We start from the raw sequence: 15,739 nt of genomic DNA on the forward strand, positions 1-15,739 counted from the left end.
AAAAGTTCTAAAACTTACAAAATGTGCAATCAAGTCCTAAAAATTGTCAAATTTGTGCAATTGAGTCTTTCCGTCAACTCCGTCAATTTACAATAATGGAAATTATTGTCCGTGGCTTTGTTTAATATTTTCTCTCTCATGCATGGCGATGATGTAACTAAAATATGAAAATTAACGCTAAAATGACGTCATTTTCACATAAATTCTTATTTTTTTAATTAAGAGCTTAATCAAATACAATATAAATGTATTTTTATAAAACACAAAAAAAGGGGAAAAAAGAGAGAGGCAAGAGCAGGCCCTTGCCGCCACCGCCCCATCATCGACAAGGGACGGTGGAGGGTCACTAGCCGGCCGGGACCACCACAGCTGGGCAAGGGTCGACGACCCTCGCCCGGATGTAGGTGGAGGGCCGCGACCCTTGCTGCATCAGTCCTTTTTTACTAGAGGGGCGTCGGCGATAGTAGCTTGCCTTTTCGTTTTAGCCTTATGTTTCATGTTTTAACCATATCATTGCCACATAGGAAAGGAAAAATATTTTAAAAAGCCATGTTAGCAATTTCCATTAGTCTAAATGGACAGAGGTAACGAAACCACTTGATTACATTAATTTGATAACTTTTAGGACTTGATTGTATTTAGGACTCAATTGCACTTAGGACTCAACTGTACTTTTGTGGCAAGTTTCATGACTTTTAGTGCACATATCACAACATGGTGAAAAGAAATGAAATTTTATACTTGAAAAGGTGCATAATTAATCAATTGCCATGGTTTATATGGGAAATGCTGAGGAATTAGCGTGTTATTAATTGCAATTGTAGATATCAAAAAGTGCATGGCATTTAATGTGTTCCAAATAATTATGTGAGGATGATGCCATGTGATAAAGACTTTTGCCACGGCCTATTCGCCAGAGAGCGAATTCCTTTTTTGTGAGTATGTGTATAAGATTTTGGAGTTAGTCGGATAATCTATTGTCTCATACGGGTCCCTACAAGGTTGAGAGGCCATGAGTCCTATGTTATATATACATACATACATATATATATATGTAAAATGATACGGCTTGAGTTGCCTTATATGGCTTGAGTAGCCTGTGATGGAATAGCTATCATTATGCAGATGTACAATGGTATATTTGTCCTCATTGATGTAGATGACACGTGTGATGGATGTACTAAAAGGCATGGCAAAGAGGTGTTTCTGATTTCGTCCCCCATGAGTTGGTGGTGATGTTGCCTTGTGAATCGAGATAAGTCTTGACCAGTGACAAGTAGGGAATAGATACTCACCTGTGTATATTGGTGAGCTACTACGTGGTAGTTGTGTATCATGAAATTATATGCAATTTGTGTATTGATGTTGACACCTAATTTTGGTGGTCCGGTATTTTATTTTGTCTATCTTATTTTATTTTATTTTATTTTATTTTTTCTTTCGTTTAGAATATTGTCTAATTGGTCAATTTTATATATATATATATATATATATATATTTTCCATGGGTTTTATATATATATACATATATGTGCTCTCTTATTTCTATTCCCAAAATGAAAAATATATATCTTAAAATTCTTTTAAGAAAAAATTATTAAATTAAAAAAATAATAAAAATAAAAATCTGATCTAGTGAATCACTCGAGCCCGCACCAGCTAAAAATTGGCCTATTGGACCAACCCACGTGCGCGCCCAGCTGGGCCGTCTCCATTTCCTTTTCCCACGCGAAACAAGCCCACGCGACGCAGGCCCAACTGCTTCGATTTTTTTTTTTTTTCGTCTAAGCCCGGGTGAATGGCCCGATTCTTTTTTATATTATTATTATTATTATCTTATTTTTATTTTTCCTTTAGCCCACGCGTGAGCAGCTCCCTCATTATTAGCATTAATTCACCTGCACACACACTCACGTCACTACAATTTTCACCACACACTTCACGTGCTAATCACCTACCCACGTCTACATCATCCGTTTTTCACTCCTGTCCACACAAGCAAGCTTGCCGAAGGAGGCAAAACTTGCATAAAAGAAGGAGAGGAGGGCAGGCTTTGGGTTCGGCTCCAGGAGGTTGATTTGGTGACGGAAAAAATAAAAGGGAACAGAGAGAGGTTTTAGAGTAGCTGAGCGTTAGAAGAGGAAAACCAGTCGTCCTTTTGTGGAGGATATACTACGATCGCCCACCGCCGCCTATTAGTCGTCGCCTACAGCCAGTCATAGTTCGAACAGGTTAGTCTCTCCAGGTTGTTTTATCTCAACGAAGGGGCTCGCCGGACAGAGATCGTTCATTGTTTGGTCCGGCGAGCTCCCATTGAACTGGTGGATTAGTCTACTTCCTGTAGAAACTCCTTTCTCGGCATTTGAGTTGTTTGTTCATTTTTTTTACCTTGCTCGTCGTCTGGTCGCATTCCTCACGTCGCCAACGAATTTCCCTAGTTTCCACCGTGGACATTCTTTCTCCAAAATGCTTGCTTTGCGCCTGCTGTCACCCATGTTGGTTTTTGCTTTGTTATGCTTGTTTTGCTGTAATATATGGATCATCGTTTTGGGACTATTGGGTATCGGAGAGGACTTAAAAAGCTAAGAAAAAGTGCCGGCGTGCCATCTTGGAGGTAGGGGTGGTCTGTTTAAGTTGGTGACGCTGGGATGCGAGTGCCGGCACGCGAGTTCGAACCGGCGAGGTGACCTGTACCAGTAGCTGCGTAGATGGCCATTCGAATCTGAGATGGTGACATGCTGAGCGGATCTCGGTGTCGTAACCTTGGTACCGGATGAATAGAACAAAGTTTGTGGCGAAGTTTAGCAGTGGGCGTTGGAGGTCGTCATGTGTCCGACGTTCGATGATATCCCACGAGCTTGAGAAGTGCCCTACTAGTTCGAGCCAGTGACGACGCGAAACCGAACTTAGGCGACGTGAGCCCGAACGGGGGTTGAAGCGGCGACGCAAGCCGAACGAAGGCGACGCGAGCTCGGGCGAAGACGACGCAAGTCGAGGCTGAGATGACGCGAACCAGTGGCGGCACGAAGTGGGCAGAATCAGTTGACGTCCAAGAGGTCCCGTGGGCGAGACTCAATGGCGGCAAGATGAGTGACTCCCAAGAAGTCTAACGGGTGCGACCCGACGTGGCGACGAACGCGGTCGGACATGAGGTGGGCTGAACCGGTTGCCATCCTGGAGGTCCGGCGATGTGTCCTGGTGGCGGCGCAATGAGCGGTTCCCCGTGTTGCAGCGGCGAGGCGAGCAAGAGCTGTTGGCGTCGTGATGGTAGAACCACCGTCGGTGTTGCAGAGAAGATCGCACACGAAGAAGAAGATGAACAGTGAAAATGGGGGGCTGACTCGCGCTTTTTGTGGGTTGTTCGTGGATTGAGCATTTTTGGTGGGCTGTTCGTGGGCTAATAGGACAGGCCGAGAAAGATAAAAAATGAGAAGGAGAAGAAGAAGAAGAAGAGATGGGCTAAAGTTTGCTCGTGTGGGATGGAGAATAAAGAGAAGGAGGAGTGGGCTGGTGTGAAGAGAAGGAGAAGAGGAGAAGTTGGGCTGGCGTAAAAAAATAAGAGGGAAGCTGAAGGAGGGCTCGTGGGCTATTCGGACGGGCTGAGAAAAAGAAAAGAAGAGAAGATTGGGCTGGCGTTAGAAGAGAGGAGGCTGGTCCGAAAAGACTGAAGGAGAAGAGGTTGGGCTGTTCTAAGTGGGCTGGCGTGAAAGAGAATGAAAAGGAGCTGGGCCTAGGATGTTTGGTATCTCGCGAATGGGCTTTGGCAGCTGGGCCATAAGGCAATTTAGGCCTAGTTTATTTAAGACAAGAAAAATTGGGCCTGACCTGTTGTGCGGATCAGGCCCGGTTCGAGCCCTCTCCCCCGGGCCTGACCGGGCCCGACGACCTGATCCAGTCGGGTCCGAGGACCCGACCCAGACCCGGTTCCATCTAATAAAATATTAATAAAATAATAAAAAATAAATAAAAATTCAAAAAAAAAAATCAAAAAATTTTAGAAAATTAGAAAATGTTTTCTTTGACCTTTTACCCTAATTTGAATTTTCTGCCTAAAATTGGCTAAGATCGATGTCCGTCCGGCGATTTTTAATTGCCTTGCGTGAATTGTTTGTTTAAATATCGCCATCTAGATTTGGTCTGCATGTGCTTATCTTAATCTTTATTTGGCATATTTATCTGATTGAGTGTTTAAAAACTGTCTTTTGAAAATTGCTGTTGATCGCTTTCCCCGTATGCGGTTAAGGATAAATAGGTAATTGCATGAAATGGAAAACATTATGCATGATCATTTAGTACTTGGTTAGATACGATAAGCCTAAAATGATATGCATGTGTGGTACTTAGGAAATATCAGCGGTTGGTGAAAGGGCGCTAATTATCCAGTTAGCGTAAACAAGTCCCGAACCTAGAAACTCGGTTGCGTGGATCGGGATAATCCTCCGTGTCTCGATTGGTTTCTGCCGACCCCATAGGCTAGTGGCGACTCTCATAGCTTTTAATTTGCTAATCGTAAAGAAATCCAATGTCACGGGTGGGACTTGGGAGCCAGCCTTGATCTTGGCATACCTCTAAATCCCGACCCTCCGGAGGCCAAGCGTCACAATTGAATGAGTAATTTTTTGCCACACTGTCTACTCATTTTGATTGCGGATCATGTTGAAAAGCAAATGCGTTTACTCATGTTGTACATGAATATATTTGAAATTCACATTGATTCACATTGTTTTGTCGATATTAGGTTGAATGGTAAGATGACGTTTTATCTTAGACTTGGAGTTTTCATTTACTAGGCTTTAGCTCACTCTTCTTTCTTTTTTCAAATTTCTAGGATGGATCCTCCTTGGCACTGTCTTTTGGAGTACTATAAATAGAATGGGAATACCACAATGTCCATGTACTGAGATTCAAGATAGTGTATGTTAAGTGTAGTGTCACTATCTGGATGGATGTAGGGTTACTTGAGTTTCTCCCTCGCCATTTTATCACATGGTACGCTGCTGTAAATGACGAGGCGGTTGAACCTTTAAGAGGGTTTGATGGTTCTCCTAGACATAACTATGGAGGGGACATGATGATGCCGGAGGTCATCAACTCCTAAGTTGGATGATGGTTTGGCTAATGTAAAGGCTCTCTTTTGAGGTAGTATGAGTGTAGTGGTATTAGTACATCCGTGATAAATTTAAGCAAAACTAAATTTTTTTACCACAGAAAATTTCAAACTGGTACACATATGATAAATTTACCATCATTAATTTTCATTAAATTTTATCATGGAATCGCTAAGTTAGATGATACGAGACAATTGACGGATGTTCTAGTTCGAGACTTTTATATTCCATTTGTCACATGTGTACCGGTTTAAGGTTTTTAATGTTATTAAATCCATTTAACGAAAATTAATAAGAGTAAATTTATCAAAGGTGTACCGGTTTGGGATTTTTTGTGGCATTAACCTAAAAGAACAAATACATATACAAATGTTGTTGCGACGTTCTAAGGCGTCAAAGTCTAATTTAGCCTACCAACTCATGCTTGGTTCATCCTTGAACCACACACTTACTGGAGGGGTCCTGCTCTAATCCCTTAATGTTACATCCCTCAATTAACTCACTTAAGGTATTGTCCGCTTTGGTCCATCACATAATGAGCCTTACGATTTTTTCCTTTAGCATACATGTAGACACTTTCTTAGGAAGTTACCCATTATGGTAGTGCTCTAGCCCGAGTACACTTACTAAAGCTTGCCATTACGTTAAAAAGCGCCTCCGTAAATTAATTCTAGTTTTCATAAATATATCCCAGGCACACTCACCCCTTGTTTGACGTGCAATTCAGTTCATTTCCACTCTTTCCGTTGTCATAAAAGCCTGCCATAAGCCCCTCCTTATCCGAACCCTTTGGCCCGGTGACCACTCCTTATCTTCGTCGAACTAAGTCATTATATATATATATAGGTTTCAAGTAAAAAGGGAAAGTCTTTTTTTCCATAAAGAAAGAAGATGTATGGATCAAATAACTCTGCTTTTCTTTTTCAAGGAATTAACTATTGACAAAATGGCCTACGTGAATAACGAAAACGGAGAAAAACATTACATTTATCTTTGCAATATGTGAAATTATTACATAATGGTAGTATATGTACTAAATTGACCATTGAGAATTATAAGTCTCATCTGAGAGACACAAAATCTAAAGATCCAAATTCAAGTTAGTAATTGTATTTAATGGACTCAATACATTTACTAACTTTCGACCAAAAAAAAAAATTAAATAATGTCCTCAGCAATGTATCTTTCTTTTATAAGCACAAGGCATCGACTTTTCAGCTTGATTAATATTTAGGTACATATACAAACCATTCCATCCGGATGCATCGGTCGAAACTCCATCGAAATTTTCTTTCTTTTTGTTTTTGTCAGGAACTTGCATAACTACTTTCCTATAAACTCATAACATCATTACCAACCAAAATGGCTATGAAAAGCTATCCAAAGTTTAGCCAAGTTAGTTGAAATAAAACACCAAAAAAGCATCCTAGGGTTCCATTTTCTATCGCTGTTGTTGTGGTTGGTGAGTTACTTAGTGCCAACACCCCCCACAAGCAAAACTAACTAAATATAAATGCGGGTGATGCGCCTAATTGTAGGCTACAAATTTTTGAAAAAAAAAAAACTCGCGTTATTTCCACCTACCCCTTGGGTCTTGACAACCCTTTTTACGTTGAGTTGGCCATATTATCCCTTACGGGGTCCCAATCTTGATTTAAGATTCTTTCTTACCCCTTTTGTCTTTTTTTTCATTTGTTTCGATTTTACTAGAAATGAAAGTACTCATACTTTTCTCAAACAACATTTATTAAGGTTAAATGTGGTGGGCGCTCTTAATTTAAGACGAATGCTTGCCTTCTTTTTTTTTTTTTTCTTTTTTGCTTTTTGCCTTTTCTTTCCATTTGGAGCTAAATCAGTGTACCTCTTTTCTGGAAAAATAATTTATTTGTTAGATAGCTAACTAATTACTGTGTTTCAAAAAAAAAAAACTAACTATTCTAGTAATGTGTTGTATATTTCTATATTTTTTGTTCTAGCAAACTATTACTGAAAAATAACTTAAGGACAAGTAAGAGAATAATCTATGAGTAAATTGTGTATGATGCATACATCAATTATAATATCTTATTTTTGAGTAAATTTTTGTAAATTTGATCCAAAAACAAAAGTCAAAAAATTCGCGATCATAAGGATAATTTAAGGAAATAAAGTAAATAATTTGTAGATAAAACTAACATTTCTTTATTTTAATATATAATTGGTCATTGCTTAGGTTATAAAAATGAAGAATAATTTCAAAAGATGACAAACATGAAGAAAACGTTGCAATGTAATGGGAGTGCAAGAAGCGGCTAGGATGATTAAAATATGGGTGTGGAAGAAATTGTTAGGGTGAAAAAAAGTTGTTTGGAAGGGACATGAGTAAGGTTTTCTTTTAGTAAAACTGAAAAAGAAAGAAGAAAATAGGTAGGAAATAATCTTAAATAAAGAGTAAGACCCGTGAAGGGATAATGTAGTTAATTTAATATAAAATAGGGTGTCAAGAGTCAATAAGGGGGTGTAAATAGCGCAAGCCAAAAAAGACTACAAATTAGAAGAATGGTTTGAGGAGAATATGGCTAGTATTTTTTAAAAAATTACGAAAAAAATCCTAAGCATATTACAATCGTGTCAATTCAATCCTAAATCTTTTTTTTGTACCAATTTAGTTATTCTGACTACTTTTGGCAGGAAATCACTAACGTAACGCAACTAGCGTTGATGTGGCAATTTTTAATAATATTTTAATTATTCAAATTTTTATTTGTGCTTTTATTTTTATTTTTTCTCTTTCTTGTTTTTTCCTTCTTCCTCTAGCTAGCCGTCGAGCCTCGTGAGTGACCGGAGGCAAGGGGCGAATTGAAGAAAAAAAATGAAAGAGAAAGAAAAGAAAAATAAGGAAAAATAAACTAACAATAAAAAATAAAAAATCGAAAAAGCATTATTAGAAATTGGCCACATTAATGCCGGCTCCACCAAATCATCATCGGCTGCACACATCAGCAATTTCGGGCCAAAATTAACTGAAAGTACTAAATTGGCACAAATGCAAAAGGTTTAGGACTTAATTTGCAAAAAAAAAACTTAGGATTGAATTGATACTATTGCAATAGATTTATGACTTTTTTGGTAATTTTTCTTAGTACATTTTGTACTAGATTCTGGCGAGATGAGGGGATCATCGCAATCCACAATTTATATCAACTGGATTTTATAGGAGGTAGACAAGGAAAAATGAGAAATTATATACTAATAAACGTAAAAGTTTGAATTTGGACCGTCACATTTTATAAAACTCTGCAAGAAGATCACGGGACTTGCCAATTTCAACTATTTAAGGCTCCATTTTTTTGTAAAAAATAAATAATTTAAAAAATATTTTTCAATAAATGATTTCTTGTATCGCTTGAAATAACAGGCCAATAAAATTATTTTTACTATCAACGAAAATTTGTGTCCAAATATTTTCGAAGCTAATGAAAAAATTTTAAACAACTTATTTTTCGCGAAACAAATGGAGCATGAATTCAATCCGATACTTATCTTACACTTGATAATTTCTCAAAGAAACACAAAGGGGTCTACCAATCTAAGGGCGCGCGTGGTGAGACTTCTGCTTTAGAAATCAATTTCTAGCTAGAAGTTGATTTTTTTATTTCTAATCAGAAGCATAAGTTAATTTTTCTACTTTTACTTCAAAAATTAATTTCTGATCGGATAAATTCGTTTGGTAACGGTTGAAAATTTCTACTTTTGAAACATTATTAGCACAAAATCTTCTATAAAAAATTATTGTTGATGCCAAAAAATTTCTACTTCATTTTTACACTTTTTAAAAATCTTTAAAAATATTTTTTATTAAAAAATATTATTTAATTTTCAAAAATAAGAAATTATTAATTATTTTCTACTTCGGAGGCTGGATATAGCAACTTGACAACGGCAGCGAGCGACGGTGGTGGTTGGCAACGGCCGACGGAGGTCGGCGTAAGATTGGGGAGGCGGGTGGGCCGGTGGTCGATGGTTGGCGGTGAGGGCCGACTATGGTAGGCGGCCGAGGTGGTTGGCGGGTGGCTATGGGCAATGGTTGGCGGTGAGGGGCAATTGGCGGGTGGTAGCGATCACGGGCGGCGGTAGGTGGTGGCCAATGGAGGTTTGCGGTGGGCGATGCTATGTGGTTGGCGGTGGTCTCGAGCGAGGATGGGCGGTGGCCAGCAATGGTTAGTCAGGGGCGGTGGGTAGAGGTGGTTGCGGGCGGTGGTCGGTGGTCAACGGTGGGCAACGGTGGAGGTTGGGGAGCGCGGTCGAAAAGAGAGTGAGGGCATAATGAAAAGAGGGTCATGTGAGAAGTACTTTTTGAATTGAGAATCAATTTTTTTTAACTTCTCAAATTGGAGGAAAAATAACTTCAAAAGTAAAAATTCACTTCACACGTAGAAATTTCTTTTAGAAGGAAAAATTTTTACCAAATGGATTTTTGCTTCAGAAGTTATATTATCAAATGAAATTTTGCTCCAGAAGTACTTTTGAAGCAAAAATCAACTTTGAAGTATTACCATGTGCACCCTAAACATGCATGGCTATGTGTTTATGAAGCGGTTGGATTGCCAATCTTGAAAAGTACCTAGTGTCATAACTTGTGTACGCATTCACTGATGCCATACTTTCAAACGTTCACTTATGCCTAACTTTCCAATTCTCTGCATGCCCGTCATTTTTGAAACTTTCATGTCCTCCTAAACATGCATGGCTACGTGTTTATGAAGCGGTGGGATTGCCAATCTTGCCATGTGATGGTAGGGCCAAAAAGTCAGGTTATACATTTGCCCATCCGATCTGATTTGCGCGCTCCCTCGGCGTACTCGTGTGTGTGTGTATATATATATATCTCACAATAATTGAAAAGAAATGATCTGTACCTGTCAGAGTCTTTCCTTCTCAAGCTCGATTCCTTCAACAAAAAAAGAAATCAACAATTTAGAATTTTCGTATTGTTTCAAAAATAAAGTTCTCACTCAAACGTGAAAATTCTAGTTAGAACTCTCATTTCTTAGATAATCAAAATTTCAAGATAAATCAAACAATGTGTTACTGGTCTTTCAATGTCATTATATTTCACCAAGGCGATCCACATAATTACAAGTTTCGGGAATTGGAAATGCAGCCGACCGAGGGAGGTGAGTACCGCAGTGGTCGATCTTGTGATCGGAGAGGGTTCTCGTCGTCCTGGTCGATGGATTTGGACTTATTTTGGATGGGTGTGAGAACGGTTTCGAGAATGGCACCTTCGCAAATAGGGACACAAGGGTAATTGATGTGAATGTGCAAAATAGGTACGTATTTCATACTTTCAAAATTTGAGATATGTAAGTTTTCATTGGTGAAATGTGACGTATGTTCTTCGTATTACTCGTTACTTTGTTTACTTTTTCTTCCATAATGCATTTCTGTTAAAAGGAGCAAAAGAAGGTATAAACTTCTTTTAAAGAAATATTGAATCAATCTATAAAGCTGTATCCATAATCAGGCGCATTGTAGGAACCTTCTTTGCAACAATTTTTTCAGGAAAACATCTTGTATGTCATCATATGAGAACAACGTGTAAATTCACAGGAGTGCATCTCCAAGGCTACAGCAAGTTGTTCAAAGCATCAAGATCCAGTCTTTCCACTATGCATACCGTGTGGCCGATTTAATGGCAAACAGGCTACCTCTAATGAAGAGACATGCATGAACAATAGGCATTTACACTGGTCGATACGAGAACATGTAAAGCAACAGTCAGACCTTGCTCCTGCATGGTTGTTCATCATTCTTGTTGTTACACAAAATACACTCCTACATTGTTGTTCTTGTTCATCATTATTGTTGTTACACAAAACACAGTGCGTTTCAAGCGTAAAATGCATTGTCTATGTTGAATAATCTAGACTTAGACAAAAGTAGACTAACTAACTGCAGTCGCTCGAGTGTAATTATAGTGGCTAACTCACCATCTATCAGCAACCAACTATAGGTCCAGCTTTGAACCTTCGTAGGAGAATAGATGCACTGCATTTTTACAGCTGAGCTCCGCAAGATCTTCTGAAGGCATGTCTAGCAAGGATGCGACATGATTAAGCACTGCATGAATGTTTGCCGGATGATTCAGAGATTCAGTCGGAGATGTAGATTCGATGCTTCCTTCATCAGCCTGACTTACACTACAACGAGCATCACCATCGATAACAAATGCAGGGTTCTTTGGCAATGCATCAGGCGCATCTGTTTCCAGTAAAATTCTTTCAAAAGGAACTGCTTTCAACATCTCCTTTGCCTTCTGCTCTTTCATGGACATGAGAAATCCTGAGAATGAAAAATAAGCTCCAACTTCAACAAACTGCGAAACCATTTCAGCCGAACCTAAGTAAGAGTGGAGGATGACACCAGCAGGAAAAGGCCCTGCATCTTTCAATATCTGAAGAAGATCGCCGAATGCTCGGACACAATGAATTGATGCCGGTCTATTCAATTCTTTTGCAAGTTCGAGCTGTTTCTGGAACACTTCGACTTGATCGTTGAAATCGATCTTCCTCCCATGAGACCCTTTGTCCAAACCAATCTCTCCCACTGCAGCAGAAGGAGTGGCCTCAAAAAATTGCCTCAATATTTGGAACCAGTTAGGGCTTCTATCGGCGACAAACCAAGGATGGAGTCCAAAGTTTGGAATTGTACAAGGATGGTCGTCACTCATTTGCTTCACCAAATGCCAGTCTTTCTCATGGGTTCCATTAACCGCGAATTTAACTACACCAGACTGAAGGGCCGACTCAATCAACTTCGGCGCCATATGCCAGACCCTTGGGTCTTGCAAGTGGCAATGGGCGTCAAACACTTTCATACCTCTTTTATTCTATGATCTTGTCCCCCTTAGAATAGATGTCCAAGAAGATAGGACAATGCAAGACCCAAAGTGGACTGGACACTATTTATAAGGGGATCAATTCAAATTTCTGTGTGATATTGTTGAGCACGCTCGGTTAATACACCGCACAATCACGCGTCTGTCTGACAAATGTTTGCTTTCCGGGACTAGCTTTTTGAGCCAACTACAAAGAAGTCACATTTCAGTACAATGAAGCCTCTGACGGGTAATGAGAGTTAAAAGGGATCCGCATCGTCAACAGAAACATTCACAGGCGTGGGCAAATGAAAGACACTCTCAAGGGAAAAGAAAACGAAAGGTGCTATAAGATCTCCAAATTCGAATCTGGTTATACTTCTTAGGAATCCATAATCGGGATTGCCGGTGCTTAGAGCAACGCGACCAAGTGTGGCTCGCGTTTCCGCTCCAAAAAATTAAGTCCTTTTGATGTTGGGCACAAAGAGAATGTTTCACGTCTATCTTTCTTTTCTATCAGGTGAACAGCCCAGCAATACGCCATCACAGAAACAGTTCGCGCCCCATAGCAGCGAAAAACAAAGGGGGCGGGGGAAAAAGGAAGAAGAGCTTCAAACAGAAAAGGGTGCAATTTGTCGAACACTTGGTGTGCGAGTCACGACACAGAAAGCGCAGAAACCGTCATCAGCACGATAAGGTATCATCCAAATTAAGCTCAAAGAACGGAAGAAGAACAACAGAAACAATCACAATGGAACCTGATAAAGATTGAATTGTTTCCGGAATTTTCTCATCGAAGTGAATAACATACCCTTCAGCGCCTGGATGCGAGTTCGAGAGACGAAGATGGACGAAAGAACGTTGATCAGAGAGTGAGAGTGAGAGTGAGAGAGGGGCCGGGAATTGGGATGAAGAAACTGAAAGGCGTAATGGGACGAGGACACCTCTTCGATACCCTTGACCGGGGGCTTAAGTCAAAATGTAGACCACTGGACTAAAGAGCAGGACTAGCAACAAATCCCATCCGTCCATTGAAGCTAAATGTGCATTCCGCAAGGATACAAGCCGTACAGGGGACGATCAAAATAAGATAATCAAATGTGAGGGCGGGATAAAAGTGGATAAAATACATCATATATGTCTCGCCCATCTCTCTTTTCTATCCCTTTTACTCACTCATGACCCGACACCCACAACCTCATTGCCATCCGTAGTCTCCCCAGTGAGCTTAGTCTCTTCACTGCCATCGAGGCTCGTCGCGGCAACAAACTCGACTCGATCTCGGCCACAAAGGAGCTCCACGGATAAATCCCGTGCACTGGTTGTTAACCCCCTCCATGGATAGATCTTGAGAACCCTCGTGTCTTTCACACCTTCGTTGCACGGGCAATCACCCCTTTATCCAAGATCAAGCTGTTGGGGCTCATCCTCGGGGCCGACTGTAAGGGGTGTGGGGGCGACCAATGGTTGTTGAAGGTTGCAGGTCGGAAATGAAAATGGAGGAGGGACCGATGGTTGTTGATTGCATGATGGTGATGCTCGAGTAACTTACATGTCCGCGAGAGCTTGGAGGTCCGAACAGTTGAAAGTCAATCTGGTGTGAGAAAAGAGGAGGATGGCGATGAGAGCGTGAGGAATTTATTAAGACAACGGGAGCCATTATGTTGGCAGTCAATCAATCTAAATATTTTATAGGGAAAAAATCACCCAAAATCTCAAATTATTTAAATTAGATATTTACCTAAACTTTTTTTTGACACCAAAATCCCAAACTTTACTCATTAATATATTTCCCAAACTTTTTTTGACATTGAAAACCATAAATTATTTGAGATATTTCCAAAATATTTTTGTGACATAAAAATCTAAATTATTGTGACACATCTTAAAAATTTTGAGGTAAATTCCAATACTTCACATCAAAAGTTGGAAACCTATAACCTATCCCATGTGACAGTTTGTTTTTGTGTCAAACAAACCGGTATAGTTTAGGGTTTTTGGTGGTTTTTTCCTTATTTTATATTCAATTCAATTTGGATATCTGTATATCATATTAGAAATTCGATACCTTTTTTAAATGGGTTCAATACGAGACTTTTAATTGAGTACAGGAAAGATAATCCACACCGTGGTGCTGTGGCACTTTTTTCAATGGATAACGATTTAAAACTTTAGCGATCAATGGATAGGCTCGAAGGTCAGGCCCGACTTTGGGTGAAGTCCTTCTACATTCTTGACCAGACCCGCCCTTAATGAAATGTTCACGTGAAATTATCAGGCTCGGGCGGGGCCACCAAGGACCCAATCTGCCCCGATACAACTAACTAGCTTTGCCCAAACCCGACTGAAAATGTTCTTCGGCCCATTTAGTGTGGACGGGCCTGGTGGGGCACTTGGAAGAGTCCATGGACCTTTGGGACACCAGGCTAATGATCAGGTACGGATGCTGACACGGATGCTGACATCCAAGTTCACAAATCGACTAATCCTCTCTCTCTCTCTCTCTTTTCTCTCTCTCTCTCTCTCTCTCTCGTGCTACCATGTGGTCATCACCATCACCATCACCACCACCACTAGGGGTGAACAATTCCAAAATGGATGGTCCTCAACGAGGACCGGTTACGAAAAATTAGAATTGGGAGCCGCCAACCGGTTTCACCAAGTTTCACGTAAAAAAAAATGCCATGTTCTTTAATTGTCCCGTTGTTTGTAAAAAGAAAAATTTCAAACAAGTGAAAAGAATACTTCACTTTCTTGTCAATACTTTGAACAATGAGTAGATTAAATAAATTAAAAAGGTTCAAATGGTAGAAATTAGGGTTTTCAACTTATAGTAAATGGAGGTAATCGAGAGCAAGAGAGGGAGGCAAGGCCGTGAGCCATGTTTGCAAGGAGCGGCCGAAGGTGCAATCCCGAGTCAATAGTAGTTGAGTTGAGAGACGAGGAGATTGAGAGAGTTGCTTAAGATAGTTGAGACAAGATATATCGAGATTCAACGAGATGGTTGGCGAGGAGTGTGTGTATGTATATTTATTTACCGGCCCGATCCGGGTGGACGGTTCCATACCTAAAATTGGGAATTGGATCGGTACTCACCCGTTCCTTTAGGACCTATTAGTTATGGGCTAGTCTCATTATGGGCTATTTTCGATTCCTTTGCACACCCTAATCACCACTATACGTGACAAAATGGGTCTAGAACCCATATTTTAACGCATATTTTATGGCATAGATAATGAATGACTTGTCTCAAAGTTTTAAAAATAAGCTTAAGTGGGTCATAAATGGGTTATTTTACAACTTAATAAGGTTTAAATGGGTTTTAAATGGTTCATCCTAACTATCTTAAGTGAGTTATAAACATGTTATTTTTAATTTTATTTTCTAAAAAAAATTTCTACAAAATCTAGTGAGGGCCGGTCTACCCTCACCAACAGCAGACAAGGGCCATTGACCTTTGCCAACTAGAAGGCGAGGGCTTCGTGGCTCTCGCCCGTAGTCGATGAGAGCTTCATGGCCCTCGCTAGATCTGAAAGATGGTCAAACGGCTCTCACTTGTGACCGGCAAGGGTCGAGGGCAACTCTCGAGCTTAGAAGAAAAAAAAAAGGAAAAGAAAAAAAGAGAATGAAAAATAAAAAGGAAAAGGAAAAAGAAATGACAGAAAAAAAACAAAAGTTTAGATTTTTTTTAAATAAAGTATTTTAGCAATATGGCGTCCGAACGAGTATGTGTCGAGTCAAATGTGGTTGAGAAATTTGCATGACGTTAAATG

At 39.9% G+C, this 15,739-nt stretch overlaps 1 protein-coding gene across 1 annotated transcript; it reads right to left on the minus strand.

The window, feature by feature from the left end:
- Positions 1-10,964: 10,964 nt before the first annotated feature.
- On the minus strand, positions 10,965-12,899 carry LOC115731184 (uncharacterized metal-dependent hydrolase YabD-like). The gene is made up of 2 exons (XM_030661823.2): positions 12,778-12,899; positions 10,965-12,174 (listed from the first exon to the last, which is right to left on the minus strand). Exon 2 carries the CDS (start codon positions 11,964-11,966, stop codon positions 11,097-11,099), a length of 870 nt encoding a protein of 289 aa, XP_030517683.2. The 5' UTR covers positions 11,967-12,174; positions 12,778-12,899; the 3' UTR covers positions 10,965-11,096.
- Between the last annotated feature and the right edge of the window lie 2,840 nt (positions 12,900-15,739).

Source organism: Rhodamnia argentea, chromosome 2 (assembly GCF_020921035.1).
Source record: "Rhodamnia argentea isolate NSW1041297 chromosome 2, ASM2092103v1, whole genome shotgun sequence".
In the NCBI taxonomy this organism is placed as follows: Eukaryota; Viridiplantae; Streptophyta; class Magnoliopsida; order Myrtales; family Myrtaceae; genus Rhodamnia; species Rhodamnia argentea.

What these genes read in the sequence shown, in the direction of transcription:
- LOC115731184 (XM_030661823.2), bottom strand. Translation starts at nt 11,966, where the DNA reads ATGAAAGTGTTTGACGCCCATTGCCACTTGCAAGACCCAAGGGTCTGG.